General features: G+C 50.2%; 1 protein-coding gene across 5 annotated transcripts in view; it reads left to right on the forward strand.

The window, feature by feature from the left end:
* The window catches only part of LOC146855822 (death-associated protein kinase dapk-1-like), a 304,196-nt gene that overhangs the window by 274,660 nt on the left and 13,722 nt on the right, over nt 1-15,814 (forward strand). For all 5 annotated transcript variants that reach the window (XM_085653757.1, XM_085653759.1, XM_085653760.1 and 2 more), the window contains one exon: nt 11,891-11,968. In XM_085653757.1, the coding sequence (XP_085509883.1) occupies nt 11,891-11,968 (78 nt within the window). The remainder of the gene's footprint in view (nt 1-11,890; nt 11,969-15,814) is intronic.

Here is a 15,814-nt window from a genome sequence, read left to right on the forward strand (position 1 = left end):
GAAAGTATGTGTCAAATGGCCTGCGTCCCATTCGAATGGGGAGGGGTCTCCGGCCTGTTGAAGGTGACGGTCCGGGACGATGCCCCCGTGGACTGCCTCCTGGGGAATGACCTCGAGAGTTCCCCGTGGGCCACCGTTGAGAGAAGAGAGCACCTGGGGATGCTGGGCCTCCCGGACTGGGCCTGCATAACCACCCGGTCCATGGCCGCCCGTGCCGTCCCCCGATCAGAAGAACCGGAATGGCCGGCACCTCCGCCCCCGGTCGCCCCAGTAGAAGACAACGACAAGGCCAGCCTCCCAGACCCGACGACCGAAGGGGACGCGCAATCCCAGGACCTTCCTGACCTGGCTCAGTGGCGTCAAGAGGGGGGGCCCACCCAAGAACAGTTCCGCCAGGAACAAAAGACCTGTCCCTCCCTCGAGGGACTCCGCCAACAAGCCAGCGCCCAGATCGCAGGGGACTCCACCGGAACTCACTGGGTCTACTGGGATAACGACCTGCTATACAGCGAGCAAAGAATCGCCGAGCTGGGGGCCGGTCGAGTACTGGTGGTACCTCTCCGCTTCAGAGACTTTCTGCTCAACCTGGCACACGATGTCCCCCTGGCTGGACACCTGGGCCAGGACAAAACGTACAGCCGCCTAGTGACCCACTTTTTCTGGCCGAAAATGGGGAACGACGTCCTGAACCACTGCCGATCTTGCCCCACATGCCAAGCCAGCGGGAAGAGTGGTCGGAAGCTGAAAGCCCCTCTGCAACCCTTCCCTGTGGTCACCACCCCGTTCGAGAGGGTGGGGATAGACATTGTGGGGCCTCTGGACCCCCGCACGGCACAAGGACACAGGTTCATCTTAGTACTGGTGGACCATGCCACCCGCTACCCCGAGGCGGTGCCCCTACGGACCGTGACAGCTCCGGTGGTTGGCCGGGCCCTAATGGGGATCTTCTCCCGGGTAGGCTTCCCCCGAGAAGTCGTCAGCGACCGAGGCACGAACTTTATATCCAAATACATGAAGTCCCTCTGGCAACAATGCGGGGTCACCTACAGATTCACGACCCCCTATCACCCCCAAGGGAACGGACTAGTGGAGCGGTTTAACCGCACTCTCAAGGGGATGATTGGGGGATTGGAAGAGCCCCTCCGTCGCCAGTGGGATGTGCTACTCCCGTGCCTCCTCTTCGCTTACCGAGAAGTTCCCCAGAAGTCCCTCGGTTTTAGCCCTTTCGAACTCCTATACGGGCACCCTGTGCGAGGGCCCCTCAGCCTAGTAAAAGAAGGTTGGGAGATGGCCCCCCTAAAGACCCCTCCGGACGTCTTCAAATACATCCTGGCCCTACGCAATCAGACCCGGCGCTTCAGAGAGATGGCCAAGGCGAACCTCGAGGCCAGCCAGGAGGACATGAAGAGGTGGTATGATCACAATGCCTCCTCCGTTGAATTCGAGCCTGGACAACAAGTATGGGTGATGTCCCCCACCGAACCATGTGCCTTGCAAGATAAGTGGACGGGGCCCTTCAAAGTGGTCGAGCGCAAAAGCCCCGTCACTTACCTCATCGACCTGGGGACCTCCCGGAACCCCCTCCGGGTCCTCCACACCAACCGACTCAAACCACACTTTGTGCGCTCAGAACTCAGCCTCCTGATGGCTACGGACAGTGGGGCAGAGGAAGACTCCGAACCCCTCCCGGATCTTCTGAAAACTCAGGAGAATGACGGCTCCGTGGACGGGGTCCGGCTCTCTGACGCCCTCACTTCGGAGCAACGCCAGGGCTGCCGGAACCTCCTGCTGCAGTTCGCTACCCTGTTCTCCCTCACCCCCGGGGTCACTCCTTGGTGTTTGCACGACGTGGACACCGGGGACAGTCCCCCTGTCCGACACCGGGCCTACCGCGTACCAGATCGGGTACGGGCCTGCATACAGGAGGAAGTGGCCAAGATGCTCACAATCGGGGTCATCGAGCCCTCAGACAGTCCCTGGGCCAGTCCGGTTGTATTGGTTCAAAGCCGCTGCCCCCGGCACCGCACCTGAACTGAGATTCTGCGTCGACTACCGGGGCTTGAACGCTGTCACCCGGACCGACGCTCATCCGATTCCCCGAGCAGACGAGCTGATCGACCGGCTGGGGGCCGCCCGCTACCTCAGTATCTTCGACCTAACAGCGGGCTACTGGCAGATCGGCCTCACACCCAGGGCTCAGGAACGGTCAGCCTTCTCTACCCCCGATGGCCACTACCAATTCAAGGTCATGCCCTTCGGCATGAAGAATGCCCCCGCCACATTTCAACGCCTCGTGAACCAGGTCTTGGCGGGGCTCGAAGAGTTCAGCGCTGCCTACCTGGACGATATCGCTGTATACAGCCGCCACTGGCCCAACCACCTCCGTCACCTCCAAGAGGTCCTACAGGCCCTCCAGCGGGCCGGTCTCACAATTAAGGCCGGCAAGTGCCAAATTGGCCAAGGGTCTGTGACCTACCTTGGGCACCAAGTGGGAAGCGGGCTGGTGGCCCCGCTACAACTTAAGATTGCTGCCATCCAGTCCTGGCAGCCCCCCGTCACCCAGACCGAGGTCCGAGCCTTCTTGGGGCTCACCGGCTACTACCGGCGGTTCGTGAAAGACTACGGCAGCATCGTGGGGCCCCTCACGGGTCTCACGTCCAAGAACCAGCCGAAGCGGATTAACTGGACCCCCGATTGTCAAGCGGCCTTCGAGAAGCTGAAGACCGCCCTGTGCACCGCCCCTGTGCTCCAGGCCCCCGATTACAGTCAGGAATTCGTGGTACAGACCGACGCCTCCGACCACGGCATCGGGGCCGTCCTTTCTCAGTTAAACCCCGAGGGTCATGACCAGCCGGTGGCCTTCATCAGTCGACGTCTCCTGGCCCGAGAACAGCGCTGGAGCACCATCGAGAGGGAGGCCTTCGCAGTGGTGTGGGCCCTCAAAAAGCTCCGGCCCTATCTCTTCGGTACCCACTTCCGGGTACAAACCGACCATCGACCCCTGCAGTGGCTGATGCAGATGCGGGGGGAGAACCCAAAACTCTTGCGCTGGTCCATTTCCCTGCAGGGAATGGACTTCACTGTGGAGCACCGACCAGGCCAAGACCACGCCAACGCGGACGGCCTGTCCCGCTTTTTCCGCCTCGACGAAGAGAGTCCCCAAGGAGATGGGTGACTCTCCCCGCCTTCAGCTGGGGGGGACGCATGTTGGACAGGCCACACGAAGGGCTTGCTCCCTCCCCGCACGACAGGGCCCGAGCTCCGGCCCACCAGGCATAACCCACGAAAAGCACCTGTACCCCGTCTCCCGACGGATCTTCTGCCCTCGGACCTCTACTCATCACGGGGCCCAGCCCCACCGGCTCCCCCGGCCGGCTCAAGCCGCCATCTTGGGCCCTGCACCACGAGGCCGCGTGGCCTCGGCCCGACCCTAACCCCGGGCCTGGCCGGCCCCGACATCCCGGCACCACCCTCCACCCAGGAGGTGAGCGGACCACTTGGCAGGTCAATGGGAGAACGAAGTGTCAAGAGCTCTTCCCCCCGCCAGGTGCCGATCGCCTCCAGCTCCCCCCAGGCGCTGGCTCCACCCCCTGCTGGGTGTCTGGACACCTTCATCCCGGGCCCTCCGACCTCCAAGTGCGAGGGTCCGGACATCAAAGGGCGCCTGCCCTATAACTGGGGCAACTCCGGAGCAGGAAGGCAGTTGTATCCTGGAGTCGAGAGACACCGAGAGAACTCAGCCTTGACGGACTACTGGCGCTGCCGTAGCCCGCTCTTGTGAACCATCGTCCTGCCTGCTGGCGCTGCCGCGGCCTTCTGCAACATCCATCCTCGTCGGGACCTGCTGGCGCTGCCGCGGCCCGTTGTAACGACCATCCTCGTCGGGACCTGCTGGCGCTGCCGCGGCCCGTTGTAACGACCATCCTCACCGGGACCTGCTGGCGCTGCCGCGGATCGTACATCGACCATCTTTCCGGGACCTGCTGGCGCTGCCGCGGACCGTGTACCGACCATCTCAACCGGGACCTGCTGGCGCTGCCGCGGCCCGTACCAACTAAACCACCAAGCTCGAGGATTGTGAGCTAGTCATCATCTCATCCGAACTACCTGACTGGTAGACAGACTGTCCCGCTACCCCTTACCCTGCTTTGAGAGACTTGAATCGAGGGGACCCCTGGGTCCAGACCTCCTTGTACCATTCAACCGTACCTTAAGAAGTGCTTATAAAGAACCCTGAACCTTATCTGTGTGTGGTATCTGTCTGTGGGGGGGAAGTTACTTGTCTGTACGATCGCTGGAGACGGCTCTCCCCGGAGACCTCTCCTCCTGACCCCGGCCGACCCTCCCGGTCCATCTACCCTTTCTAACAGTGAGCTTGTTTCTGAGTTCCGCTCTGCGGTCACCCGATGAATCTCGCCACATGTCGGTTTCTAATTGCTTCAGCTCACCCTCCAGTTTACGCAAGGTCCGCCTAATGTCCCTGAGCACCCCAAAACTTTTTGCCATGCAAAAGCCTTGCATCGTTATTTTGAAAGCTTCCCACAAAGTGCCTATACTATTCACTTCTGCCTTTATTGCGAGCAAAAAAATCTGAAATCTCCTCCCCCAGCTCGGTCTGGAAAACTAAATCCATCAGTGCCTCTGGTATCAGTCTCCAGCTGAATGGGGGGGCAACGGTGCAGGGGAGCGTCAGTTGCAGTAGTACGGGTGCATGGTCAGAGAGTGTTCTGGCCAAATGTGTTACAGAGTGTATCCAAGGGACCACTCCTCTGCTAACCAGCCAATAGTCTAAGCGTGACCACGCGGCACGAGCTGTGGTATAGTATGTGCCTTCAGTCTCCCCTGGGTGAAAATGCCTCCATGCATCTATCAGGCCATGAGCGCTGAGGATTTGTGATAGAGTCTCCTGCGTCCGAGTATAGTGATGCGGCTGAGGATGGGACCTATCTAGAGCGGGACTCAATGACGTGTTCAAATCCCCTCCCCAAATAATGTGTGGACCCAAGTTAGAGGATCTGCCCCCAAAGGGACGAGTAGTAGCCAGGGTCATCTATGTTGGGGCCGTAGAAGCAAACCAGTGTGAGAGATTGCGCGCCCAACTGGCCCCATAGCAAGCAGTGTCTGCCCAGGGTATCACTCACCGAACTACCCAAAACAAAGGGGGGGCCTCGCTTTATAAGGACCACCGTGCTTCTTGAGTAGGACGAGTATGAGGAGAATATTCTGATGGACGCCCACCTATTTCGAAAACAAAGCCTCCCATGTGGAGCAGTGTGCGTTTCCTGCAATGCCGCAATGTGTATTTGGTGTCGGTCTAGGTAGGCTAACAGTTGCTGACACTTGCGTGGGTTTCCCAATCCCCTGACATTCCACGTTAGTAGATTTATCCGCTGGGGATTATTGTCCGACGCCATGAGAAGGGTTTGGATAGGGGGTACCATGCATCATGTTAGGAGACCTGGCTCTTCGTATAATCAAATGTGACGTGGTATGCAAATAGTGATGTGCTGCGTTGGAACATTTGGCATAACTTAACATCCCCATGCCCACCCCCACCCACCACGACACCCCAATTGTGCCAGGAATTACCCACCCACCCCAGCCCCATATAAGTGATACAATGACATAAAATACGAATACATTCCTGCGCTGTGGGGCAGACAAAACAACTGAGCACTCAGGGGGAACTCCCATATAGGAGGACGCCAGGTCCACACAAGAGCAACCCCGTTCCTCGCAACGTCAAAGGCCAAGCCACTAGGTTCACCAGGGGCAGTGAGTCGGCCAGCGGAGGCGAGGGGAAAGGGGTTACCTGGCTCGTCATGTATCACAACCATCTGCCAGTGTGGAGTGTAAATGTTTCCAAAATGCACAACTACCAAGAGAAAATCAGGCACCCCAGGCCAACAGCAGAGAACTGGGCCTAAGACCTTGCAGCAATATGGGCCTCTGTGTCACTCAGTGTAATCTGTGGCACAGCTGCACACACCAGGCTCCATGCGTTGAGTACAAGGCAGCAATCTCTGTCTCAGCACTCTCAGGCTCCCACCATCATCCCGCTATTCACCGCTCTCCGTCCTGCAGCATGAGCGGCAGCCTCCCATCAACGGTCACCGGCCTCCCGCCGTAACTCAGCTTCCCTGCCAGCGCTGCTCAGTGTACCCAGTCACGACCGCACCTCACCTGTCAGGCGCATCGTCAGGATCCTCCGGCGATGCCCAGACTGCCCGCCAGCGGCGAGGTCAATAATGGCCGTGCACAGGCTCCCTCCGCCCCCGCGAGTCCAGGCGGGCGGCCTAGTGCATACGTGGGGAGCCTCGGTGCTCAAGTGACTTTGGCGGCTGAACGGGGCTCCGAGCCGATCTCCACGCCGTTCCGCGATCGTGGCGGCAGGCTCCAATACTCGTCCCCAGCAGATATGTCAGCTCAAAACTTCTCCGGAGCCGGCACCATGCATAGCTCCTCCGATGTCCGGCAGCTTGGTACCGTTTACGTGGCAGTGGCAGCAAATAATTGAAATATTCTAGCGCCAGGTTGCCGGAGCCTCACAGGCGTGCGGCCATTGCGGTCGTGCGCCCTCTAGCGCCCCCGTGCTTAGACAATCTAAACTAAGGTTTTGGTGTCCGGACTGATTCCTGACACCCCCACAGGATATGTTCGCCTGTTGACCAGCTAGCTCACAGTGCCACTATAAGCCCCCACAACCTTACCAAGGATCGAATAGTTTCTGGCAACTATCGAACATTACAACCCTGTCCCCTCAGGGATCGTGGAAACCGTACAGCACTTTTCGCTCAGCCACTCGTGCTCACTTTGTCTCAGAGAGATATGCAGACTAAATGGCGGGGACGTTTTCAATAAGTATTTATCAAACTAGCGTCATTCTAGTGTAAAATACGTGTGTTGCAACAACCATGAGACAGAAACAGATATATACGGTTATTAGCACCAAAAGAGCAAATAATAGATAGACTTCTGCCATAGTGCTAAAATAGTGAATATATGCAGGCATATAAATACATGACCGTAGTAATGCGTACTCCTACGATGCAATCCTAACTAGATGTACCTAAGTGTACCTAGCATGTATGGAGGTGTATAGCCAAGAATCCCCCTAGGAAAGAGCCAACCCCATTACCTGATGTGAGAGAGCGTAGGACCCCGTCTTGGTCTCGAGTTGAACAATCCGCGAGGGATGTCAGACCACTGCATGCTGGAGTTTCTGCAAGCAGAGACCTCAGCTTCTTACGTCAGCGTGTCAGCATGGAAGTCTTTCTCCTCTGGTTTGCCCAGCTAACATGTGGTGCTTATAAAAGATACTCTCAGGGGTTCTACCTTGATGTGTCATTGTACTGTGGGCATGTCAGACAAGGATGACGATAGTGGTGACCCTTATGCAGAGTTATTATGCAGAAGATGGTAATCCTGCTGTGATACCGAGAATCCTCATGCATAATAAACAAGGCTTGTTTTCGGAGAAAACCACATAATATTTATGCAGCACCTAACTAGGTAAAAGGTCAGCACCAAAACCGTTATGTAGAACAATGGTAGGGCGAATGTAGGCTAAAGGTGGTGCAACTACCTAGGCCTATATTGGGGTACATTGGGGTTCCGAACAGTATGGGCATTGTACTTGAGTATGCTGTCTTAAATCTGCTTACAATATCATGTATTCCAATCAAACAATGGCACTTGTCCTTTGTACACAGTGTCTGACCTAACCATATAGCCCTTCTGTCGGCGACTATATTTTTACAAAGCCTTGTGACACTTTGAGAAATTGCAGCACATCGAGGCATGTGGTCTATGCACACTTTCTGAAAGCTGACAACAAAGTCATCTTATTGAGCACGTGATGATGCCAGGCCTGTGCTTATGCTCTGATGTCTGACCACAAATCCCTTCCATCGGAGCATTAAAATGTTCAATTTCACGGATTGTTTGTAACGGTCGTATCGTTCCCTATTGTGATCTAATTAGGTAATTTACAGGCGAAATCTTTAAATCCATTCTCTCTTTTTTTAATTTATTTTTTTAACCAAATTTTATTGGCATTTATCAATATTGCAATTAGATACATCACATGAGTGTCCAGATACATTTGCACTGACGGTGTATCCACCACAAATCTAGTATTTGCATTATACCGCACTGATATCAACAGGAGTCTTTGGTTCTTTCTACAAACATGAAACTAACGAGAGTCCTTTCCATCCCGTATCCACATTGTCCTCACGGGAGTCCAGTATTATTCCTAAATTGTCAGCGTATGCCACTGTATCATGCCTTAGGAGCACTAGGGCATGCATTAGGGAGGCGTTGCTACACCTATAGAAGGCAGTGGGTGGTATCAGCACGGGAGAACTGGGGGCGTTAAACATGTATGGGCTAGGAGGCAAATAAAAGTGGGATTGGGAGGGCACAACATCCCTGGCCCGCCAGGCATGGCATGTGATTATAAGCATGAGAGCTAGTGCTTCTTTCAACCCATTCGTGAGGTTGTTTTACCCCGGAGTCAAATGCAATATAGCAGGTCTGCTATACACATTTTCCATAGGGAAATGATTCATTTTGACTTCACGTATGCCTAATGAAAGCTCACTGTCACGTTGTAGTAAAACACTGTTGTAAGTTAAAGAGCAGCATCTTTCAAAGTTGTTTTACACTGACACTAGAGTGTTCCCTGTTGTAAAATTGACAGTAGGCAGTAGTTAATTTGCTGCAGGAGGATTACATTCAAGAGGTGGGTAATACCAAATTGCGAGCATTTGTGTGCAAATAAAAAACCTAGGATAAATTCATTCTCTATAAAATGCAGGAAAACATACTGTTCCCTTGAAATCCTGAACATCCTAGCCATTCTGCAGACTAGACTCCGCTTCCTAAAATCTGCAATTGACATTGTGCGGCTTCTATCCTGTGGCCATTGGTGGCCCAAGCCTAATGGCGAAGTCGTTGATTGTGGAAGCTTTAGACATGGGTTCTAATCCATGTGTCTCTTTCCTTAAAAGCCAATTTTGAGAGAGGTTAGATGTGGGATAAATAACATTTGAAACCACTGATTGAAACAAAATTAACTTATAAGTCTTCTAACACAGTGGTTCCCAAACTGGGGTCCCTGGACCCCTAGGGGTCCGTGACACATTCCCAGGGGGTCTCCAGGCAGCAGTTTTAAAAGCACTGCAAAGTTCCTTGTATAATCAGCAGTTTTCAAAGCAACATTAAAAGCGTCAAGATAACTCAGGTGATTAATGTACCTGCTGGAGAAAGAGATGGGAGTTTTGTCTATTGGCAGCTTTGACTCCTCTAAGGAAGCACAGAGGTTTAATATGCCTGCTACAAAGAACATGTACCATGTATTTAAAACAATATTTTATGTGCATAGCTCAGTGGGTTACGGCTCTTGTCACAGAGCTTCTGTTGTTACTGTGCAAATCAAAAGTTACGATCGTAAACTAGCACAGTGAGCTATAAACTGCCATCAAAGAGCTGCATTAAAACTGCATAGTACAACATAGTAAGTTATGTTTTCTCTCAGTCTTTCATTATCCTGATGCTGCTAATAAAAGTTTATTTGGGTAGAAATAAATTCTTATTATTAACGTCAGTGCTAACCACTGTTATGTTCTGAATCCTTAGTTTGTGCTTCTCCAGACCAAGCACTATTAAAAAAATGCTTACAGGTATAGATGACATAAATCCCACACCTTGAAGTCACCTTTGCCTTATGTAACATGTTCTATACACTGATTTACACATGTTTCATTCATTGTCTCTGCCCTACACTGATATGAGAGATGCTATGAAACAAATGCAATACATGTGACAGAGGAGCTATGGAGAGATAGGAGGGACTGTTGGAGGGTGATAGTGAGGGAATCATTGAGGAGCCCCAACAGAAGATAGGTGTATCCTGCTACACAGTAAGGTCATCATTTACTATGCTTTAAAAGCTAATACAATTCAATATATAATGACAAATGTATGTGAAATGCATCATTTTTCCATATTTTATTGGGGGGGGACAGCACCCCCAAAGCTCCCTTTGTAGTGGTCGGGGTCACTCGCAACACTTGGTGCGCACAGTGGAGGGACTGTTCTGACAACATTTGCCAGGGCTGCCTTGGGTTTCCAGTACAGCCCTGGCAGAAGCAGGAGCCTCATACTGCAAAATAAAAGCAAACATTGAAAAAAGTTAGTCGCCGAGGTGCAGCACCAACCTTCCCATATTTTCAATTATAAAATAATCAAATCTTTAGCTATTAGATTATTTGTTTGGTATGCACTTGTTTGTGTATTTTTCACGGACTTCTGTTTTAATGTTTGAAATTTAAATAGTACAAATTGCTTTGGGGTCCCCGGCTTCCAGAACTGACTTACTGGGGGTCCTCAGGAGTCAACAGTTTGGGAACCACTGTTCTAACAGTCTCAGAAAATGGCAACGTATTGCGAAGAGGGGGTCATTTTCTTGGATATCCTGCTACCTGGTACCACTTACTGCTGCAGCTAGGACATAAGCCCACACCATAATTTTTAAATGTGTTTTCAAACTGTGTCCTATTATTGTCATCTTACTATTGAGGACTGTAGTGCTTTGCTACTGTTTAAGTACTATGCGTTAGTTTAGTAAGCGCTTTGTCTTTTTTTGTATTCTGGGAAGGGCTACCCTATCTGTAAAGAAGCAGTGTTGAAGTTTCACAGTATCTGTGACATAACTGTTTTGATGAGTCTGGATGTATTTCAACCATAAGGGAAACACAAGCTTGTTCAAGCTAATATTATTTAGGATGTTGCAGCGCGTAGAATATGCAAGAATGACTTCCATTTTAGACCGAGAATGTTCCAAGTGAAATACATAAATCCACCAGTGACATTCAGTGTACTTTTTCCACACCAATTACTCTAGATTTTGGATTAATGAAATTCTATGTGGACCCATCTAGAATAAAGGAAGGCAACTTCTGACACATGTTTAGTTCTCATTAGATATCATGAGAGGGCTATATCTTGTCCATGGTACCCATTAGTACAGAAATCCAGAACCCAAGAAGCTTAATTTTGCCCCACTAAACTTGGTGAAAATGAATTCAAACTCTCTGCATGCCTCTGCATCAAACTTCTAACTTTGTCTGTCTCTGTCTGTGTATCGAGGATATTTGACATCCTAGGCAATCTTGACTATTCAGGCAATAGTGCCATATATGATGCTGCAATCTGTTATACCTGCTTTTGGAACTTTTGGTATCTGCCTGCTGTAGTTTTAACCTAGTGCTGGCTCAGCTACTCAAATGGGTGAACGGATGCTGACCTGCCAGAGGATCTCTGGCAAACCCTGCAGTCCTTTCTCTAAGTATTTAAATATACGACAGAACAGCTGTACATGGATAGCAGCCACAGGCCTTTCCTTGTTACCTCCATTCTCTTGTCTTTTCATCTTGTGCACCCCTATTTCTCTTCCATCTTCGCATTATGTCCCACCCAATAATAATTCCCTTTCCTTTCACTATTCCCAACATTTTTATACAATGGTATTCTACCACTCACTTCCCTTTCTATCCTTTCTTTTTTCCACTGCAGATTTCTTTCTCATCATCCTCAGACTTACCCCATAATAGTTCCTTTCTGTCTAGATAGCACAGTTTATTTCACTGTCTCTCTTTTTTTTCTTTCCCACTCCTTTTTTTTTTTTGTAGTTTCCCAGGTGCTACTGCTCCAGCCCTTAAACATCTTTTCCACTTAGTCATGTGGATGGCTTTCCTCCTGTCTTGCTGCTTCTTTATGGTTGGTCTTTCCTCTTTTTGTGCAGTCATTTGATAGCTATCCTCTAAAGCAGACTTTGTCACTAAAAGTTAATGAATTACAGACATGGCTCCATCTTTATTTCCAGGACACCTTGGGCCAAAGCATCCCCAGCATCTGTAACCACGTGATGGAAACGGTAGAACAGCTCTGCAGGATGCGAAAGGTAAGTGTTCACTCCTTGGGCACATCTTTTTAAAGTTTTTTTTATTGGCATTTTATATTTGAACATGTCGCAGCAGTGTGTTACAGGGTAATAAGGCAACACATAGCCTCAATAATGACATCCATCACTGTGATCGAGACACGTCTAGGTAGCATAAACGTTATACATCAACATTGATCAGGTGGAAATAACCCCCTGCTTTTAAGAAGAGGGGACATGTAAGCATCAGAACTGTACTACGGATCTTCATGTGGAGAGATTTAGGCTGCAAGGTATGTAACAGGAAACAAAAATATCAATAATAAGGAACACAGAAGAAAAAAGATACCGATAGACAGGGAGACTGCACACATAGAAATAAACCAAGCAGGATCACATTCCCAGTTCTCAATTTCCATTTCCTTCAATAAACAGGGGTGAACAGAGGGGGCTTCCTCCCGGTGTCCTTAAGGATATTCAGGGCTTTTCAGATGGTGCCTTTTGTATAGTGTGCAGTGCAGGTTGATTTAGCGCCACATGCATCAAAGTTAGGAATTGCGATTCCTAAATTGCGATTTTTAAGAAATCGCAATTTAGGAATCGCAATTCCTTATGCATGTAGGAATTGCAAAAAAATTGTGATTCCTACACATTCCTTATTTGTGACTCGCAAATTGTGAATCGCAAATAAGGAATTGCTTCCCATTCATTCCTATGGGCCTTGAGGCCCATTGGAATCCATGGGAATTGCATGCGCAATTTGCGAGTACCAAATAGGTACTCGCAATTTGTGCATGCAATTTCAAGGGTGCCAAAAAGACACCCTGATGCAACCCTGAAATTAAAATTTAAAAACATGTTGCACACACATACATGCCCCAAGGGCATGTATGTGTGCAACATAGAACTTTCAAAAATGCACTTTTGTGCATTTTTCAAAGGTCTTGGAAATTACCATCAACTTTGAGTTGATGGTAATTTGTGTATCTTAAATGCGAAATTGCAATTTTTTTTTTGCATTGCATTTAGGGAATCGCAATTCGCGATTCCCTAAATGCAATTGCAATTTAAGTAATCACAAATTTAGCGATTACTTAAATAGCGATTTTTGCAATTGGGATGATGCATCCCAAATGCAATAATTTCGGTCCCAAAGTGGCTGCTTCTGCAAATCTGCCCCTTTCCGACTGCAATTTCCAATGATGCATTAGTCACCTCTCTGTCCTCTGTCTGAGCAGTATGGAAAGCTCAGTTCCAAGTTAGTATTTCCCGGATTATCCAGAGGTCAGTCCTTCAGTCTGGCCTCCAGGTGTCTTGGCTAAGTCACCCTCTGGTTGGTCGTCCCCTTCTACAGACTCCTCCCCTTGACCATCGTCTAGGTGCTCCCAAGTCACCAGCACCTCTGTCCAGAAATCTGCAATAGGGCAGGCCCGTATTCCTCTAGCCTCCACTTTGTCCTACGCCCTCTCCTCAGTCATGGCTATCTGTCTTTTTGCTAGCACCAGCGCTAAGTCGATGAACCTCGTGCCAACTTTTAGTGTGGCCAGTCTCGGGTACAATCCCAGGAGACATGCCTCCAGAGTGCAGAGAGGGGACTGGCCAAGTGCTGTCTCCAGGGCCCTTAGTACCTCTTCCCAATAGGGCCACAATTTAGAGCAGTGCGATACCATGTTTGCAAAATAGTCATCTAAGTGACCACTCGGGCATGGGCAGGGTTCCCCCCATATACCAACTATACTTTGTGAGGTGTCATATACGTCATATATATATATTGTTAAATTGAGTATATTTTAACCTAGGATTCCTGGAGATCTTTCGTGGGGAGACCAAAAGTCTCTGCCACTCCGGGTTGGATAATTCCCGTTCTAGGATCTTTTCCTATCTGTCCTGTACGGCTGCTAGAGGACTACGTGCCATTGTTGCAAGAGATTGACTGAACCATGTCACTAGGTGCCTAGCTGATCCCATTGACATCATCAAATGTAAAACATCATGTGTCATTGGCTCTTCGTGATTCCCACCCCCATAGGTCTCTGAAGGTTCATGTCAGTGCTTCATTGGTAAGGAATTGTCCCAGCTGCAAGTCCTACAGCTCTATCAATTCGTCCAACGGCAGTAAGGTACCTTGGTGGTAGCATTCACCCACCTTGACAAGCCGAGTACCTTTCCATACTGACATCTGCCAAGCGGTAAAGCGAGAAACTGGTTCGCCATGAGGGAGGCCCACCAAGGACAGAGCAGGTGCATTCAACTGTGTGCCTGCCATCCTTGAACCGCATCTACGCCAGCATTTCAGTGCTACAGAAAGTAGCACCCATGGGCCTTGGAAAATTGTCGGTGAGTCAAGCAGCCCAGTTACCAAGGTCTTTATATGTGCCGAGGGCCCAATCGTCCCAGCCCACCTCGATCGGTTCGGTCAAGCCATTGTGCAATCCACTGGAGCTGGGAAGCTAAAAAATATAGTTCAAAATATAGTTCGAAGTCTGGAACGCCTAAACCTCCCTCCTCCATGGGGCGCCAAAGGATAGCCTGGGACACCCTATGGCGACCACCATCCGAGATCAAGTCCTGCACCAGGGCATCCAAGTGTTTAAAGCATGTGAGTAGCACTCACACTGGTAAATTCCTGAAAAGATAAAAGGAGTCTTGGTAGCATGACCATTTTGTGAGCGAGGTCCTGACTATTATAAGCAGCTTAAGAGACCACCAAAAGGTGACACCGGTCTTCAGAGAATGGAGAGCCGTCCCCACATTAGCTTCTCGTAGATCTTCCAGTTGGTGAAAGATCTTGATCCCCAGATAAAAAATAGAGGTAGATGACCACATCAAATCCATGGGGAAGCACTGGGGTCGCGCCATAACCTGGGAGATGGGGGAAGACATGGACTTGTTGACCTGCAGGCCTGACACCACCCTAAAGCTCCGCAGGTGTTCCAGAGCGTGTAGAACACATTGCATTCCATTCTCAAGATATAAAAGGATATTGTCCGCGAGAGATATGTTCGCGCCCCTTGACTGCTATACCAAGGCCCCGGCTTTCTCATCTAAATAGCTCCACTAGTGGTTCAATGGCCAAGGCAAACAACAGCGTGGATAGCGGGCAGCCCTGCCTCGTGCCTCTACAGATTGCATATCACAGGGAAAGTGTCGCGCCCGTTTTGACCCTAGGCGTAGGGGCCATATATAAAAGCCAGATCCATTTTACCTAATCATCTCCCAGTGCCATCTTCAACTTTACTTCAAAAAGATAGTCCCATCATACTGTATTGAACACTTTTTCTAGGTCTTCTGACAGCAGCAGGGCATCTGGATTTTCAAGGGTTGCAGGATGGTACATCGCGTGGTATATCGGCCTAAGGTTCTGGGAAGTGTTAGGTGTAGGAATAAAACTGCTTTGGTCTTCTAGATGAGGGACCGCATGTGAGGGAGCAAGCGGAGGGCCAGCACTTTGCTAAGGATCTTCAAGTCTGTGTTCAGTATAGATAGGGGGCAAAACTTAGTAACCTGCACTCCCTGTGTCTTGACCTTGGTGAATGGGATATCCACAGCCTCGTTAGTGGATTCAGGAAGTGAACAGAGCCATCATGACTCCGCATACATGTTTTCTAACCGCGGGGTCAGCGTCCCAGCGCAAGTTGCATAAAACTTAGCCGGGAGGCCATGAGGACCCGGTGTCTTGCCTCCAGCCATATCTTTAATTGCCACTCTAATGTCCTGTGCTGTTATAGGCCCCCCCCATCCCAGATCTCTACGTCAGACCTCGGATAGGGTGGTCAGCGATACAGTTTCTAAAAAAGTCAATTGTGAGTCCACAGGGAGAGGTGCAGGGGCAGCATACATGTTTTTATAATATTCAAATAACTCACT

The sequence above is a fragment of the Triturus cristatus genome, chromosome 4_1 (genome assembly GCF_964204655.1).
Source record: "Triturus cristatus chromosome 4_1, aTriCri1.1, whole genome shotgun sequence".
Taxonomy (NCBI): domain Eukaryota; kingdom Metazoa; phylum Chordata; class Amphibia; order Caudata; family Salamandridae; genus Triturus; species Triturus cristatus.